General features: G+C 37.4%; 1 protein-coding gene across 8 annotated transcripts in view; it reads left to right on the forward strand.

Moving 5' to 3' along the window:
- Positions 1 to 18,426, forward strand: part of ZCWPW2 (zinc finger CW-type and PWWP domain containing 2) — a 149,898-nt gene that overhangs the window by 73,323 nt on the left and 58,149 nt on the right. For all 8 annotated transcript variants that reach the window (XM_073901076.1, XM_025883283.2, XM_073901102.1 and 5 more), the window contains one exon: positions 2,080 to 2,239. In XM_073901076.1, coding sequence (XP_073757177.1) covers positions 2,080 to 2,239 — 160 coding nt within the window. The remainder of the gene's footprint in view (positions 1 to 2,079; positions 2,240 to 18,426) is intronic.

Consider the following 18,426-nt stretch of genomic DNA (forward strand, 5'->3'; position numbering starts at 1 on the left):
CTTATCTCTCGAATTCTGCCCTCGTGATCCTGTAGTTGTTTCTCTCTCTTTTTCTCAGCCTCTTTATTTTCCATCATTTGGTCTTCTATATCGCTGATTCTCTCTTCTGCCTCATTTATCCTAGCAGTTAGTGCCCCCATTTTTGATTGCACCTCATTAGTAGCCTTTTTGATTTTGACTTGGTTAGATTTTAGTTCTTTTATTTCTCCAGAAAGGGTGTCTCTGATAACTTCCATGCTTTTTTCAAGCCCAGGTAGTATTTTAAAGTCATGATTCTGAACTCTAGGTCTGACATTGTACTAATGTCCGTATTGAGTAGGTCCCTGGCAGACGGTACTACCTCTTGTTCTTTTTGCTGAGGTGATTTCTTTTGTCTTATCATTTTGTCCCGAGGAGAATAGATGAATGAGAGAACAAAATGCTAACAGGTTAACAACATCCCCAGAAAATATACTCTAAACAAATCAGAAAAGACCTGAAACCAGGGGAAAAGAAAGGGAAAGAAAGAAAAAAGAAAGAGAAAAAAAAAGAAGAAGAAAAAGATAAAAACAAACAAAAACAGAACAAAACAAAAAAAAAACAATATGATCACATATGATCTGGCTAGTGCATAGATCAGTGCCACACACTAGATTCTGTGTGTATTTTGGTCTGTCAGAAGATAGTGCCTCCTAAAATTGTAAAGAAAGAAAGACATATATGTACAAAATAAGGGTTGATACAATGAAAGGATGGAAGATGACTGTAAAGATGAAAATTATAAAAGATTTTATAAAAAGAATTGATAAGAAGTTGTTTGAAAAAAGAAGGAAGAAGATTTAAAAAATAAAAAAAGGGAGAGAATGTGAGCAGGCAGGAGACTAGAACAAAGCCATACACTAGAGATTTAGGCTATATTTTGATCTCTTAGAAGAAACTGTTGAACAACTTATATATATATGCCAAAAATAAGTGTAACTACTAAGAAGGGATAGAATATGACTCTAAAAATGAAAAATAAAAAAATTTTTTAAAAGGGATTGATAAGATGGTTGAAAAGGGAAAAAGAAAAATTCAAGAAAAAAACAGTTAAAAAATTAACTTTGAAAAATAATGAATCATGGTAAAAAAAGCCATGAATTCTATGTGCAGTGTTCCCCTAGCGCTGGAGTTCTCCCGTTCTCCTTGATCGGTAAACTTGGTCTTGGCTGGCTGTTCGTGCTGATCTTCTGGGGGAGGGGCCTGTTGCTGTGGTTCCCAAATGTCTTTGCCTGAGGCGGAATTGCCCCGCCCTTGTGAATCCGGGCTAAGCAATCTGCTTGGGTTTGCTCTCGGGAGCTTTTGTTCCCTGCAAGCTCTTGGTACAGCTTTGGAGGATGAGAGTGAAAATGGTGTCCTCCCAATCTCCGCCTGGAGGAGCTGAGAACTCGGACCGCTCTTCAGTGCGCCCGCAGAGAAAAGCAATCACTCCCGTCTCCCCGATCTCCGGCCGCACTCTGTGCTCACCCAGCCTGTGACCAAGTGTTTCTATCTCTGGCACCCGACCCCGTGTGGAGTCTCCAAACCCAGCAGATCCCTGCGCTGCTCCTCCCAGGGGAGGAAGGGTAGTCTCCCCTGCTCTGCTGCTTGTTGGGTCCCTGCTGGAGGAGCAGTGGCCCGACTGGGCCGCGGATCACAGTTTATGGCCACCCCAAGCTGAGAGCCCGCGCCTCGGCTCCGTCTCTGCAGCCAAGTAATAAGCATTCTTATTGGTTAGAGTTGATTTAAACCTGCCATGAATCTTATCTTTCCTATTAGCAGTGTCTAAATATCTCTTCCAGATCCTAGAGATCATTCTTTTGTCTTATAATTCTTTCTCCTTATGTTTTATGTTTATCTTAAATATGTGACTTTTCCAAAGCTTTCTGTATTTACAAAGATACAACTGATTACTTGTATCAAATGAATATCCTACTTTTAAAGGATACAAGTATGAATATGTTTAAGTTTTCTGAGTTATTAAAATTCAAAGGAGAAAATTTGGTATATAATTATGACAGATGTATGGATTTCTGCCTTTTTTAAAGCATCAAAATAATTAAAAATACTTTCTTTTGGAAGTTGGCCGGGGATACTTCGCCCAGATCCTTTTAAAGGGAAATACGTGATCTACGACCTGGATGGAAATGTTGAACAATATCACATAGAATTCCTGGGTGATCCCCATTCAAGATCATGGATTAATGCAACATTTGTTGGACATTATAGTATCACATTAAAGGTACGTACAGTAACATCAAACCTTTATTCTCCTTGCACTTGTTTTTAGTTATGGCCATTTTTGTTTCAGAACCTAAAAGATATATAATTATTTTCTTTTATATTTATATAAATGAAACAGTATATACTATTTGTTTAAAATTGAATATTTGTATTTTTAAACAAATTTTCTCGAAGTGTGGAAGGTAGGGTAGTTTTAAATTTTATTTTCCTAATGGCGATATAGTATAAATCAACTGAAGACTTTATATAATTGCCTTTTGAAACAATTTTAAGATTATCATTTGGTAGTTTTTAAAAATTCCCTTGAGAAGACTTTTAAGTTGTAGGCCTAGCTCACAGGGAAAATTAATTATGGAATGCACGAGATTTTCAAATTTCAAAGAGAGTATTTCATTATACTAACTCCTTCAGTATCTTTTTTACTCTTTTTAAACTTTAAAAATCACACATTACAACTAATAAATAGACTGGATTCTCAGGTTAATGAGAATAGGTGAACTGGACTTATTTCCATGGTTTGGTTTAGTCATAAATCAATTCAATTATCTGTGTTTGTATTCTAATATTGAAACTTTTCATCAGCAAACCATGCTTTCATTAGAAATCTGATTTAAAAATAGATATCAAATGTGGATTCCTTTGACTGGATGGTTTCTATTTTATAGTGGAAAGTAGATATGTTCAAATATACATGTAAGTGTATGTACATTTAAGGCACACCATTTAATCCACAGTATAAGTAAATCTGTGTAAATTTGAGGTACTTTAAAATGGGCTTTTGCTATATCTTTGGCATAAGCAGTATCTTTTTCTATTCAACTTGAAAGCAACTGGAAGGGAAGACCATTTTAATAAAAATATTTAAGTATAGAATAAAATACATACATTCATTTCATGGTAGTTGTGAGCCATTCTTCTTAATGTGAGGCACCTTCTCTGCTCTGATATTTTGGATGTGTTTGTTCCTAGGCACTTCTGCTGGCAACCACAGAAAACAGGAAGAATTGTTCTCCTTTCTGTGCCCTTCTCCCCTTTCCTAAAGGACAGGGAAACCTGTTAGCTTCTCATGAAGCGGACGTTAGAATCTTAGAGATCTGACAATAGGATAAAAAGCAAGGCATTCTTAAGAAATTATATTTAAATATAAGTAAAAACTAGAAGTGACTTTTTAAATTGTCTCAACTATATTTCTCAGGATTTGAATTCTGTCAGGATTAATTTAAGTAGTCTGATGATTCCAGTGAGCATACCGTTAGTCCCAAGGACACAGACCAAATCTGATGCAAAAGAAAGCCAAACTCAAGCATCTGAAGCCATAGTTTTTAACCTTCTGAAAGCATTAAAGTAAACTTAGAAATTCTTGCAAAGGTCATCGATTCAGGGCTGCTTAAATTAAGCAGATCCCTAATGTGAGGATGGGACAGAAAAAAATATTTGTTTCCCCTCCTCCTTCCCCTACTCTCCCAGCCAACCAGGTGCTCTGGATGGATAACCCACTGGGTGCTCACAAGCTCTGGGGCAGGATCTCTCCTCTGTTGTCATTCAGGGTACCTTTCCTACAGGCACTTTCTTTGTCCCTTACTCTTTTTATCTGTCTTTTTTCTTTACTTGCTACCTTGGAGGTGATCTAATATGGGTGCCTTTCTCTGTGGGTCTCTTCATTTTAGGATGAACTGTTAATACCCTTCTACCTCAAATTCAGCTGGCACATGCCAGATTGTCCCTCTGTGCTCTGATTCCCCACTTCTGCCTATCTAAGGATCTGCACTTACAGAGAAGGGGAGACTCATATTGACGCCTCATTGCCCCAATCTACTCAAGAAACAGAAAGGAAGAAGGTTGACTCAGCAATACTGCCAGCCAAGATAGAAAAATGGTCAAAAATTTTACATATGAGAAATTGATTAAAAAAGAATAATTTCAAAATATGTATTATCCAGGGATAGCTGAGATTTTCCTGTCTCTGAGAGATGGAGATAGTAGCAACCCCAACCTACAGTTCCCTTGCCTAGACTTCCCCAAAATTTAATCTTTTAATGCCCCTCTCTGCGCCGGAACTCCTATATCCTCAAATGCTGTCTCTACACTGTAGTACATTGATCTGGTTATTAAGTTCACATCCCCTTCCGCCATGAGAAAAGATCACTCACACAAAAGTTAATGTATGTAGACAATGTGGACTTTCTTAAAGGTTTTTCTAGAAGTGGAGGAGAGAAGTGCATTGCACAGGTTGTTCTCTTTTTCTAAAACTAGCAAAGAATGATAGGCATTTATAACTTTCACTGCTTTAATCAACTAAATCTTACTTCATACATTATTTCAATATCATTTTATCCTAATTTGTGTAAGCTTAGTTTAATAGATGACTATTTTAGAGTTTTCACTGCATATGGACTATGTATATTTTACAGTGTATATGTTAAGGTGGGAGAAAAATATGTTATCCTAGAAAGATATTATTTGCATTTATGAGAAAATGAAATACCTTTTTAGTGTTATATTATGAAAATTTTAACTTTTACTTCATGTTTGCCAAGCTTTTTTTTTGAATAGTCACTTTCCCCTGGTTGATATATTTATAGGACCACTGACTTACTAATTTTATTGTTGAAAGCATGACAGAGCTGTCACTGTCTATTGATTGGTACAGATGATAAGGTTTTCCACAATAAATAAAACTTCTCATAGATACACTGGGATATAGTTTAGAAAAAAGTTGAAGGTGATATTTAGTTGTGTATTTGTAATTTGTATTAGTTTATTCATACATTTTATTTTTTCATTACTAAAAAATCAGTAGCTATAAAGACAGCTGAAATCTCCCCCTTCCTTAAAGAAAATAGATGTGAACATGTGCTGGATGGCTATTTTTTTAATATTATTTTATTTTATTATGTTATGTTAGTCACCATACAATACATCATTAGTTTTTGATGTAGTGTTCCATGATTCATTGTTTCTGTATAACACCCAGTGCTCCATGCAGTACGTGCCCTCTTTAATACCCATCACCGGGCTAACCCATCCCCCCACCCCCCCTCCCCTCTAAAACCCTCGGTTTGTTTCTCAGAGTCCATAGTCTCTCATAGTTCATGTCCCCCTCCAATTTCCCCCCTTTCATTTTTCCCTTCCTTCTCCTACTGTCCTCCATGCTATTCCTTATGTTCCACAAATAAGTGAAACCATATGATAATTGACTTTCTCTGCTTGACTTATTTCACTTAGCATCATCTCCTCCAGTCCGATCCATGTTGATGTAAAAGTTGGGTAGTCATCCTTTCTGATGGCTGAGTAATATTCCATCGTATATATGGACCACATCTTCTTTATCCATTCGTCTGTTGAAGAGCATCTCTGCTCTTTCCACAGTTTGGCTCTTGCGGACATTGCTGCTATGAACATTGTGGTGCATATGGCCCTTCTTTTCACTACATCTGTGTCTTTGGGGTATATACCCAGGAGTGCAATTGCTGGGTCATAGGGTAGCTCTATTTTTAATTTTTTGAGGCACCTCCACACTGTTTTCCAAAGTGGTTGTACCAACTTCCATTCCCACCAACAGTGTAAGAGGGTTCCCCTTTCTCCACAACCTCTCCAACATTTGTTGTTTCTTGCCTTATCAATTTTTGCCATTCTAAATGGTGTAAGGTGGTATCTCAATGTGGTTTTGATTTGAATTTCCCTGATGGCTAATGATGATGAACATTTTTTCATGTGTCTGTTAGCCATTTGTATGTCTTTGGAGAAGTGTCTGTTCATATCTTCTGTCATTTTTTGACTTGATTATTTGTTTTTTGGGTGTTGAGTTTGAGAAGTTCTTTATAGATCTTGGATACCAGCCCTTTATCTGTAGTGTCATTTGCAAATATCTTCTCCCATTCTTTGGGTTGCCTGTCTGTTTTGTTGACTGTTTCCTTTGCTGTACAGAAGATTTTTGTCTTGACGAAGTCCCAAAAGTTCATTTTTCCTATTGTTTCACTAGCCTTTGGAGATGCATCTTGAAAGAAGTTGCTGTGGCCAGTGTCAAAGAGGTTACTGCCTATGTTCTCCTCTAGGATTTTGATGGATTCCTGTCACACTTTGAGGTCTTTCATCCATTTTGAATTTATCTTTGTGTATGGTGTTAGAGAATGGTCGAGTTTCATTCTTCTGTATATAGCTGTCCAATTTTCCCACCACCATTTATTGAAGAGACTCTCTTTTTTCCATTTCATATTGTTTCCTGCTTTGTCAAAGATTATTTGACCATAGAGTTGAGGGTCCATATCTGGGCTCTCTATTCTGTTCCATTGGTCTATATGTCTGTTTTTGTGCCAGTACCATGCTGTCCTGGTGATCACTGCTTTGTAATATAGCTTGAAATTGGGCCACGTGATGCCCCCAGCTTTGTTTTTCTTTTTCAACATTTCCCTGGCGATTCGGGGTCTTTTCTAATTCCATACAAATTTTAGGATTGTTTGTTCCAGCACTTTGAAAAATGTCATTGGAACTTTGATTGGGATAGCATTTAAGGTATAGATTACTCTGGGTAGTGTATACATTTTAACAATGTTTATTCTTCCAATCCATGAGCATGGAATGTTTGTCCATCTTTTTGTGTCTTCTTCAATTTCTTTCATGAGTGTTCTGTAGTTCCTAGAGTATAGATCCTTTCCCTCTTTGGTTAGGTTTATTCCAAGGTATCTTACGGTTTTTGGTGCTCTTGTAAATGGAATCATTTCTCTAATTTCTCTTTCTACAGTTGCATTGTTAGTGTATAAGAAAGCAACTGATTTCTGTGCATTGATTTTATATCCTGCCACATTACTGAATTGCTATATGAGTTCTAGTAATTTGAGGGTGGAGTCTTTTGGATTTTCCACATAAAGTATCATGTCATCTGCGAAGAGAGAAAGTTTGATGTCTTCTTTGCCAGTTTGAATACCTTTTATTTCTTTTTGTTGTCTGATTGCTGTTGCTAGGACTTCTAGTACTATGATGAACAATAGTGGCAAGAGTAGGCATCTTTGTCATGTTCCTGATCTTAAGGGAAATGCTCTCAGCTTTTCCCCACTGACGATCATATTCACTGTGGGTTTTTCATAGATGGATTTTATGAACTTGAGGAATGTTCCCTCTATCCCTATACTCTGAAGAGTTTTAATCAGGAAAGGATGTTGTATTTTGGAAAATGCTTTTTCTGCATCAATTGAGAGGACCATATGGTTCTTCTCTCTCCTCTTATTAATGTGTTCTATCACATTGATTTACTTGTGAATGTTACACCACCCTTGCATCCTGGGGATAAATCCCACTTGGTCGTGGTGGATGATCCTTTTAATGTATTGCTGGATCCTATTAGCTAGGATTTTGTTGAGAATTTTGGAATCCATATTCATCAGGGATATTGGTTTGAAATTCTCCTTTTTGATGGGGTCTTTGCCTGGTTTTGGGGATTAAGGTAATGCTGGCCTCATAGAATGAGTCTGGAAACTTTCCTTCTGTTTCTATTTTTTGAAACAGCTTCAGGAGGATAGGTATTATTTCTTCTTTGAATGTTTGATAGAATTCCCCAGGGAATCCATCAGGCCCTGGACTCTTGTGTTTTGGGAGGTTTTTGATCACTGCTTCAATCTCGTTACTGGTTATTGGCCTTTTCAGGTTGTTAGTTTCTTCCTGTTTCAGTCTTGGGAGTTTATAGGTTTCCTGGAAGGCATCCATTTCTTCCAGGTTGCTTAATTTATTGGCATATATTTGTAGATAATAATTTCTAATAATTGTTTCTATTTCCTTGGTGTTGTGATCTCTCCCCTTTCATTCATAATTTTATTAATTTGGGTCCTTTCTCTTTTCTTTTGGATAATTCTGGCCAGTGGTTTATCGATCTTATTAATTCTTTCAAAGAACCAGCTTCTAGTTTTGTTGATCTGATCTACTGTGTTTCTGGTTTCTAATTCACTGATCTCTGCTGTAGTCTTAATTATTTCTCTTCTAATGCGTGGCTTGGAATCATTTGTTGCTTTTTCTCTAGTTCTTTAAGGTGTAAAGTTAGTTGGTAAATTCAGGATTTTTTTGTTTTTTTGAGTGAGGCTTGGATGGCTATGTATTCCCCCTTAGGACTGCCTCCGCAGTATCCCATAGGTTTTGGACCAATGTGTTTTCATTCTCATGGGTTTCCGTGAATTGTTTAAGTTCTTTGATTTCCTGGTTGACCCAAACATTCTTGAGCAGAGTGGTCTTTAGCTTCCAAGTGTTTGAATTTCTTCCAAATTTTTTCTTGTGATTGAGTTCCAGTTTTAAAGTATTATGGTCTGAGAATATACAGGGAATACTCTCAGTCTTTTGGTATCAGTTGAGACCTGATTTTTGACCCAGTATGTGGTCTCTTCTGGAGAAAGTTCCATGTGCTCTTGAGAAGAATGAGTATTCTGTTGTTTTAGGGTGGAATGTTCTGTATATATCTATGATGTCCATCTGGTCTCATGTGTCATTCAAAGCTCTTGTTTCTTTGTTGATTTTCTGCTTAGATGATCTGTCTCTTGCTGAGAGGGGAGTATTGAGGTCTCCTACAATTAACGTATTGTTATCAATATGACTCTTTTTTGGTTAACAGTTATGTAGATGGATGTTGGGGGCATAGATATTTACAATTGTTAGATCTTCTCATTGGATAGACCCTTTAAGAATGATATAGTGTCCTTCTGTGTCTCTTAACTACAGTGTTTAGCTTAAAATCTAATTTGTCTGATATAAGAATTCCTACCCCAGCTTTCTTCTGAGGTCCATTGGCATGGAAGATGGAACTCCGTCCCTTCACTTTCAGTCTGGATGTATCTTTAGGTTCAAAATGAGTCTCTTGTAGACAGTATATGGGTGGGTCCTGTCTTTTTATCCAGTCTGCAACCCTGTGCCAGTTTATGGGAGCATTTAGGCCGTTCATGTTGAGAGTGATTATTGAAAGATATGAATTTATTGTCATCATTTTGCCTGTGAAGACCTTGTTTTTATAGATTGTAAATTTCTGTTCTGTGTCACTCTTGGGGTCTTTCTCCTTTTATAGAACCCCCCTTAATATTTCTTGCAGGGCCAGCTTAGTGCACATATTCTTTCAGTTTCTGCCAGTCTTGGAAGCTCTGCATCTCTCCATCCATTCTAAATGACAACCTTGCCAGATAAAGTATTCTTGGCTGCATGTTCTTCTCATTTAGTACCCTGAATATGTCTTTCCAGCCCTTTCTGGCTTTCCAGGTCTCTGTGGATAGGTGTGATGTTATTCTGATGTTCCTCCCTCTGTATGTAAGGAATCTCTTCCCCCTAACTGCCCTTAAGATGGTTTCCTTGGTTCTAAGATTTGCGAGTTTTGCTATTACATGCCGGGGCGTTGGCCTGTGTTCCTTGATCTTGGGAGCGGTCCTCTCCACCTCTAAGACATGAATGTTTGTTTCATTCCCCAGATTAGGGAAGTTCTCATCTACGATTTGCTCAAATATATCTTCTAGTCCTCTCTCTCTCTCTCCACTCCCTCAGGGATCCCAATAATTCTGACATTGGAATGTTTCATGGTGTCACTTATTTCTCTGATTCTATTTTCATGGATTTTGAGTTGTTTTTCCCTGGTCTCCTCTTTTTCCTTCTTGTCTATTAATTGGTCTTCTAGATCACTAATTCGTTCTTCTGCCTCACTTACCCTAGCTGTTAGATTATCTAGATTAGATTGGATCTCATTGATAGCATTTTTAAGTTCTGCCAGTTCAGCTTTCATTTCTGCCCTTAGAGACTCTATGTTGCCATTAATTGATTTCTCCATTCTAGCTATTTTCTTCACAATTGCTACCCTGAATTCCATCTCTGACATCTTGGTTATATCTGTATCCAATCCATTTGTAAATCCGTGGCAGAGGTAATCACAGTCTCTGAGTCTTTTCTATTTGGGGGGTTCCTTCTCCTAGTCATTCTGTTGAGGGATATACAGAGTCCAAATATTTTACCACAACCCAAGCAAGATGCACCTGTATTATAGGGACCTTAGGGTTGCCGGCCTCTTGTTCTCCCAGCCTGTCTTTTGGGGGAGGGGCCTGCCGCACTTTTACTCAGGCAACCCTGTTTGGGCAGAGTTGCCCTGCTCCCTGTCATGGGGGATGGGCTCAGTGAAAACCTGTTTTGGGGGGATTTTGTTCTCTGGCAGCTTTCCCTGGTGGCTTTCCATGTCTATTCCGAGAGTCAGAGCAGAAGAGACCGTTTCCAACCCTCTGCCTCAGAGCAGAGAGATCATAGTCTGTTCTTCAGTGATCTCTCCAGGCCACACTATCTCCATTTCTCTCTGTGCTGCTATAAACTGCAGCATCCTAGGTTGTGCGCCCCTCTGCAGCACTCCCAGTCCTTGCCTCCAGGTCGGGTTTGTCTCTGCCCTTTGTACTTCTAAAACCACCAGCCACCTCTAGTTCATAGGCTCAGCCCTGCCACTCAGGGTTTCCGTCTGGGGGACTGCCCTAAAGTCCTTTCCCCATTGCTACCGGTCTGTGAGTCTGTGCCAGGTCCCCAGCGCAGGAGGCTCTCAGTCACCGGCGGTGTAGGATCCCCACAGCTCAGCTCCTTCCCCCTTCCATTTATCCTCTGATATCTGCCCTCGGAATCATGGCTACCTGCTTCATACCTCAAAACCAGCCACCTGTGATATTCTGTTTGTAGAGATCCAGATCTGTCTTCTTACATCTCAGGCTAATTTCGTGGATGTTCAGAGTGGTCTCATAGATATCCAGCTCAATTCCAGGGACCGGTTGGAATAGGGTCCCCTACTCCTCCACCATCTTATCCCCTCCCCCGGATGGCTATTTTTTTAAGTGTTGTTGCATGGAAAATAATTATTTCCCCGCTAGCACAAATGCTGTTCTTTTATATTTAGCAGATACCTGTCTGCAGAACCCATTATATGTGAGTTTATTTTTTAGCTTGTTAAATTACATGACTTAGTTTAACTTAATTTCTTAAGTCTGGCTATGCATTAGAAAGCTTTACAAAATAACAACAAAAAGACAATAGCAACAAGAACATGGTAATGCCTGGGCTCCAGTTAGTGAATCAGTTAGATTAGAATCTCTTGGAGTAGGGCCAGGCCTCAGTAATTTTGTCAAATGAATCTAATGTGCAGGCCAGAGAATAAGAACCACACACTAAATTTTCTCAACTTGAGGCATCAGAGTTGCTTTATCTAGTGTAGTAATATAACTAGTGTAGTAATATAACTGTAGTTATGACTTACTGTTTCCTGTTGCCTTCTACTTTGCTTAGTCTTTCACTTTGGTTTGCCTGGAAATTATGCTTACTGCCATACATTCACATGTCAAACCCAATAATGATCTGTTTCATTGAACACAGCTTTAAGGTCATTCCTGTCATTCAACATTATGTATAATTTATAGATATTGCTGATAAAGCTGATACATAATTTGAACTTAATATTTTTAGTATGTTGAAGTTGATCATCTGTCTTATTGGTTGTATAGAGTCATTATAATTTTTCTTGGACATAAGTAATGTACTCCAACCAATGATTGCTTGGCCTACACTTTTCTAAAAGTTTTTCAGGTTGCCAAGAAAAGTAGATACTTCGCCCCTGATGCTGTGATGCTCTTGTGGTAAAATTTAGGGGTTTATTTTGTCAATGATATGAGTGGATTTTTTTGGCTGTATATTTTAGTAGTCTGCTTACTACTGTATGTAGGATATACCTGTAGGTATGCAACCATCTCTTTGGGCTCCAGATGTCATTTGAGTATTTACCCATTGTGTTATGGAGTTCCCTGTATTTTCCGGGGAGATAAACAGGAAGCAATGCCATATTGCTAAAGTTGAGCTTCTGCAGCTCCTACCATTCTGCTTCCTAATTAGAGGAGTCAATGAAAGTGTTCACCAGAATTTTTCAGGTCCTTTCCTTCCTGTTACAAAGTAGAATTGCACATTCGATACTTGTGGTGGGGTGGGGCCAGTGAGTTGTGTGGAATTGATGAATGTCACCTCTTTGAGCACGTAAATGTGTGCAGTGCAACATCCTCCAGAGTTCAGTCTTTCCCTGTGGCACTGTGACTGATAATGTTTGGAATGTTGATTTGCTCCTCTCTCAGCCTGGATCCCTCAGTGACTACTCTCAGCAAACCACCTCCCCCTCCCCACCAGATAACGACAAGCAGTGTGAAGAAGATATAGATCTTGTGTTAAACCCCTGGGATTATTCCAAAAGATACACTAATGATGGCACTGAAGATGTCACAGTTCTTTGTAACTTGTATCTTTAGAAGAACCATTCTGAAATTTTAGTACCCTTGAGAATTTGGCCAAATGACTGAAATCACATTACTCTAACTCTTCCAGCCTGTAAATAGAAGTGATAGTACAACTTGTTATCCTATATTAACTTACTAATAAGTTTGTTTATTTGCTGTATAGTGGTAAACGTATGAGTAGAAATTACCAACTGATGATCAATTTATTGAGCATAAATTTGGTCTAGTAAATATCCTCCAACAAAGGGCTCTGATGTCAGCATGCAGTATGATGACTCCAACAGCTAAAAGAGCCTACAAGCAGCAATGATATAGTGAGTCTCTGCCTTAGGCCACGAGTTGGGTAGATCCTTTTCATATAATTTTTAAAGTTTTACAGCAACTCCATGAAGATAGGCATTGTCACTATTTTTACATATATAAGAAGAAACTGAGATTCAGGCTGCTTATCTAGCCCAAGGTCAATCAGCCACCAAATGATGAAATAATGATTAGAGTTATTATGTCTAACTCCAAAGTCCAAGTTATTTCTTTTTCTATACCATGCCAATTTGCTTATTCATACTCAGTGGTCTAATTTATTGTTGAATGTTTTCCCAGACTTGCACCTACAAAATGAGGAAAATTCTCACCTTTAATTCTAATATATGTGTTGAATCATGGCAGTCTCTGGCAGACTTGCTCTTTATTTGTCCCTTGATTTTCCCCTTTGGAGGACTAGTGACAAGCAGAACTCTTGATATTTTCAAATTACATTTGCAATAGTCATAATAAGTGCATCTGGATTAACATTTATTTGAGCAAGAGTTTTGCTCTTTATGATCCAAATTCTAAGACTGTAACTTGTAATAAGGATTAGCAAATTAGTTTATAACTAGATCATCAGGCAGTGTTTCCCTCTTAGAGTAATGGAGTGAAACTGGATACAAATCTGTTGAGCCAACTCAGTGGAAAACTACATTTGCAAGATATATATCTTCCTCATCTTACAATGTGGTTACATTCTGATAAAGTTATAATAAGTTGAAAACACCATCACTCAAAAATGCATTTAATACACCTAACCTATTAAACTTCATAGTTTAGCGTAGCCTACTTTAAATATTCTTAGAACACTTATATTAGCCTATGGTTGGGCAAAGTCATCTGATACAAAGTCTAGTTGATAATAAAGCATTGAATATTGCATTTAATCAAATACTGTACTGAAAGTGAAAAAAGCATAGTTGTATGGATACAAAAAGGTTGGCAGTGTACGGGTTGTTTACCCCGTGATTGTGGGCTGACTGGGAGCTATGGCTTGCTACCACTGCCCAGCAGCATGAGAGAGTATCAACTACATATTGCTAGCTCAGGAAAAGATTCCAATTCAAAATCTGAAGTATGGTTTCTGCTGAATGTGTATCACTTTTGCACCATTGTAAAGTTGAAAAATTGTAAGTAGGACCACCATAAGTTAGGAACTATCTGTATATATATGCTTTTGTACCACGTTCCTGCTGGCAAATAATCTGTATAGCTATCAAACTCTCAGTCAGTTTCTACTGTACAAGTGCCATATTTGATATAAAATTTGCTGTAAATTTGGTATTATTGGATTAAGATTTTTTGTTTGTTTGCTTGTTTTCTACACATGCTTTAGTTTTTGGCCTGGAAAATGGTTAAGGAAATTAGAACATGTTTCTGCAACTGTGACCTTACTTGTGACAAATATGCCAAGAAAACTATAGTAATGTATATTAGGAAAAAAAAATTAAGTTGTCATAGTAGTTAATAAGGCAGGCTCTAGAGCCATACTCTTTGGGTTTGAAGGTTGGCTCTGCTACTTACCAGATGATTAACCTCAGGCAAGTCACTTAGTCTTTATAAACCCCACATGCCTCACTTTAAAATGGGGGTTATAATAGTATCTGCCTCATAAAGATGTTGTAAGGGTTAACTGAGATAATACATGCAAAGCATTTGGCATACTGCTTGTCATATAATAGGCTCCTTTTAAATTATTATTATTTGAAGTATAGTTGACATATGATGTTATATTAGTTTCAGGTGGACAGCATAGTGATTTGACAATTTTATACAGTACTTAGTGCTCACCACGATAAGTGTAGTCACTATAGTAGACTCTTAATAGACATTAGTTGATGTTATTCATTGAAACTACAGGTGAAGTATACATTTAAATTATTTATTGCCTTTCCCTAGAAACCCACATCTACAAAAAGATACCAAGAACAATAAGATGGAGAATAATATCTTATCTTTTGATTAAGATCATATGTGAAAAATGATATAATTTTAGTGTTTTCCATCAACCAACATGATGCTCCTGGCAATGGGAGGAAATAAAGCTAGTTGATCATCGTATCCTTTGATTCTTTAGTACATGACTGAAAAAAGCCATTGCTGCAGTGCTTTTCTAGGTTAGCGTAAACAGAAGTTCTCTGAACTATTGAAAGCAGGAGATAAGTTAGAGCCTTCTTAATCTGACTCCTTGGTGAGTGAATAGTCCCCCATATCAGCAATGCCTTGAGAGTACTTTGGATTTGTTTGATGGAATTTAGAAGGAGAATAGGAAATATTATCTTTCATGTTCTTTGCAACTGAATGAGACCAGTTTCTTTCCCTATCTCTATTCCGCTTTTTGATTCACTCACATTTATGTATGCTGACTTGGCTGCTCCAAATAAATTCTTGAATTCACCTCTGTCATCTCCCGACTTCATCTCTTATGAATTTAGATAGCTATGAACTTCTACTGAAGTTGAAAAGTCCAAATCCAAGTAATATGGCCAACTTTATACTCAGCTTATAAAGGACAGAACAGGTGGCTACCTTTCCCATCATCAAATGCATGAAAAATGTATTAAGTATCACCTAGGTTTCTTGTATTGACTCTTCACTGGAACAGCAATAATCTTTTCTAAGAAATTCCAATATATGGTTTTCTCAATTTTCTAGAAATGTTTAGTTTCTGTTAAAGGAACCAGAGTCAGATCATTGTTTTTAAGTCAAAATACAGAGCTCACTAAATTGCCTTCAGAGTCATACCCCTTATGAGTAAGTCTACCTTAAAATGAATCTTTTATGTTAGGGTTCTTAAATTAGTAAATAGTTCTGGAGTAACTTTTTGGTACATTCTTCCATAGTGAATAGTGAAATCCAAAACTCATAATCATATAGCCGAAAGTCTACAATTAATCTATTAACTTTCTTTTTCATTTCTTTCTAATTCCCCCACATATTGATTGATTATATCATATCTTCCAGCCAAAGGCCAAGACCAATCCAGGACTCAGTCAAAACCCATTCTCCCTAAACCCTAAACAATATCGACTAAACTAACTTTGAAAATAAATTTCAGAATTACCACTTCCTTACCATTTTGTTTAGCTCCCAAAATGTGCACTTATTCTGCACCACATATTTAACCATCCTCTTCTCCTAGAATTCCCACTTGCTCTTGTAATTTTGTTGTGAAACAGAATCTGAGCACCTGTCTATAATAAATACAACAATTGTTTCCCCATAAACACATATTCCATAAAAAACAAGCAAATGTGGAGTAGAAAGTAGCAGCCAAGTAACTTTTCTTTAGGTCCAGGTCTTGAAAACCATATGTACTCTTGCTTAAAATCCATTAGGCCAATCCTGACATTTTTAAGGCTCAAGACAAATAAGCACATGCTTATTTTCATGGCTGATTTAAACCCATCCTCCCAGTCCTGTTGAATGTCCCTAGCTGTAACAGACAGCCTGGCCAGAGCAGTGGGAGATAGCCACACTTTAGATAAGCACAGGCCTTAAAAATTATCCATTGACTCCGTGTTCACTTTGCTTCATGTGCTCTGTTTCATCAATGTATTAGTAATACTTTATTACTACTAATTCATTACTAATACTGTCATTTTATGTAGCAGTGTTTACAACAGCTCTCTTGCTACAGACTTAACAATATACTTAGTTTTGCAAAATAAAAAGTATAGCTTGAGGAGCACCTGGGTGGCTCAGTTGGTTGAGTGTCCAACTCTTGATTTCGGCTCAGGTCATGATCTCAGGGTCCTGGGATTGAGCCCCACACTGGGCTCCACACTCAGTGGGGCGTCTGCTTGGGGTTCTCTCTCTCCCCTTCTCTCTGCTCCTCCTTCCTGCTCGCTCTCTCTCATATAAATAAATAATTTATTTATTATAAATAAATAAATCTTTTTAAAAAGTCTACAACTTGAAAGCAGAATATGTAAAATTATTTAAGCTATTGCAATAAACAAATATGAGTTTTTGATTCTTTCTAAAAATTATGATAAAATATATGTAACATAAAATTGAATGTTTAACTACATGTTCAATGGTGATTAAGTTTTCAACTACTGATTAATAATCGTAGAAAAAATTTTCCTAAGAAATATAAACATGACCTGATACAGAAAGTACCAGATGACAGGTCTCTGTTATTTTCAATACCCTCTATTTCTTAGGATATGGGCTACAAGCCTCTTCATAACACCATCTTTGAGACTTGTGCAACAGAATTGCCTTTTTTTTTTAAGATTTTATTTATTTATCTGAGCGAGAGAGAGCACGAGCAGGAGGGAGGGGCAGAGGGAGTGGGAGAAGTAGATTCCCCACTGAGTAGGGGGCCTGACACAGGGCTTGATCCCAGGACCCTGAGATCACGACGTGAGCCAAAGGCAGACCCTTAACTGACTGAGCCACCTAGGTGCCCTAACAGAATTGCCTTTTAGTGAAATAAAATTTTATAGTGGTTGAGCCCATGAATTCTGGAGCTTGATGGCCTGTGTATGAACCCCAACTCTGTCACTTACTAATTACATGAGCTTGGGCAAGTTCTAAACTCAGTACCTCTGTTTCCTTATTTGTAAAATGATAGCAACAGTATCTACCTCATGAGCTTGTTAGGAAGTTAAAATGAGTTGTTTGTAAAGTGCTTAAAACTGTACTTGACACCTAGTACTACACAAGCATTGGATAAATTAGTAAATCAAAAAATTAATAATAGACTTTCATAGAACTCCTATGGAAATAAGATGTGTAGTCAGTCAACTCCTCCCTGCTGTGAATAGAATTCCTCTCTCATTGTCTTGGATTGCATAGACCAAATGATAAATATTTATGTCCTGATCAGTTATGACATTAATAATGAACATTTGAAAAATGCTTTACATTTTACAAAGTACTTTTTACATACAATATCTCATGTGATCTTCATTCATTGTTAAGAAAGTTGAAGCTTAGGTTAAGTGACTTGCCTAAGGTCACACAGTGGCAGAGCTGAGACTCAAGCCTAGGTCTTCTGATTACAAACTCCAGGTTTTTACATTATGTGTCAACCTGCTTGAAATTTATGTTGGGCCATCTGCTTCTAATCTTCATAAGCATACCAAATTCATAATAAGCTATCATCTGTAAACTAGAAGGTCACAATATCCTTCTTACTGATCTCCTGCTGTTAATTCAGCCAACTTGGTTAATTAACTTAGCCATAAACCAGAACTTTTCAAAGTTGGACAAAGATGTGAAAGCTTTCTTCTTCATGTTTAATGTATTGATTCTTAGCCAGAGATTTAAGACCCCTTCATGAGTATCATTAAAACCTAGTATCTATTTTATTCTCTTGTAACCTTAGCAATAATTGCTTATTTTAGTACAAAGATTGGTATCTTGATGCTGGGATTTGTTTTGGTTTTTTGTTTTGTTTTACTATACTGCTGGTTCTCAAAATTGCTCATTGTCATAGAGCTCTTTAAAATATTACTATTCCTTATTATTCAGCCATAAAAAAGATAAGGAAATTCTCCCATTTGTGATGACATGGATAAACTTTGAAAGCATTATACTAAGTGAAATAAGTCAGACAGAGGAAGACAAGTACCATATGGCCTCACTTATATGCAGAATCTAAACAACA

The sequence above is a fragment of the Callorhinus ursinus genome, unplaced genomic scaffold (genome assembly GCF_003265705.2).
Source record: "Callorhinus ursinus isolate GAN/ISIS: 27379988/994484 unplaced genomic scaffold, GSC_fseal_2.0 scaffold1, whole genome shotgun sequence".
Classification (NCBI taxonomy): Eukaryota; Metazoa; Chordata; class Mammalia; order Carnivora; family Otariidae; genus Callorhinus; species Callorhinus ursinus.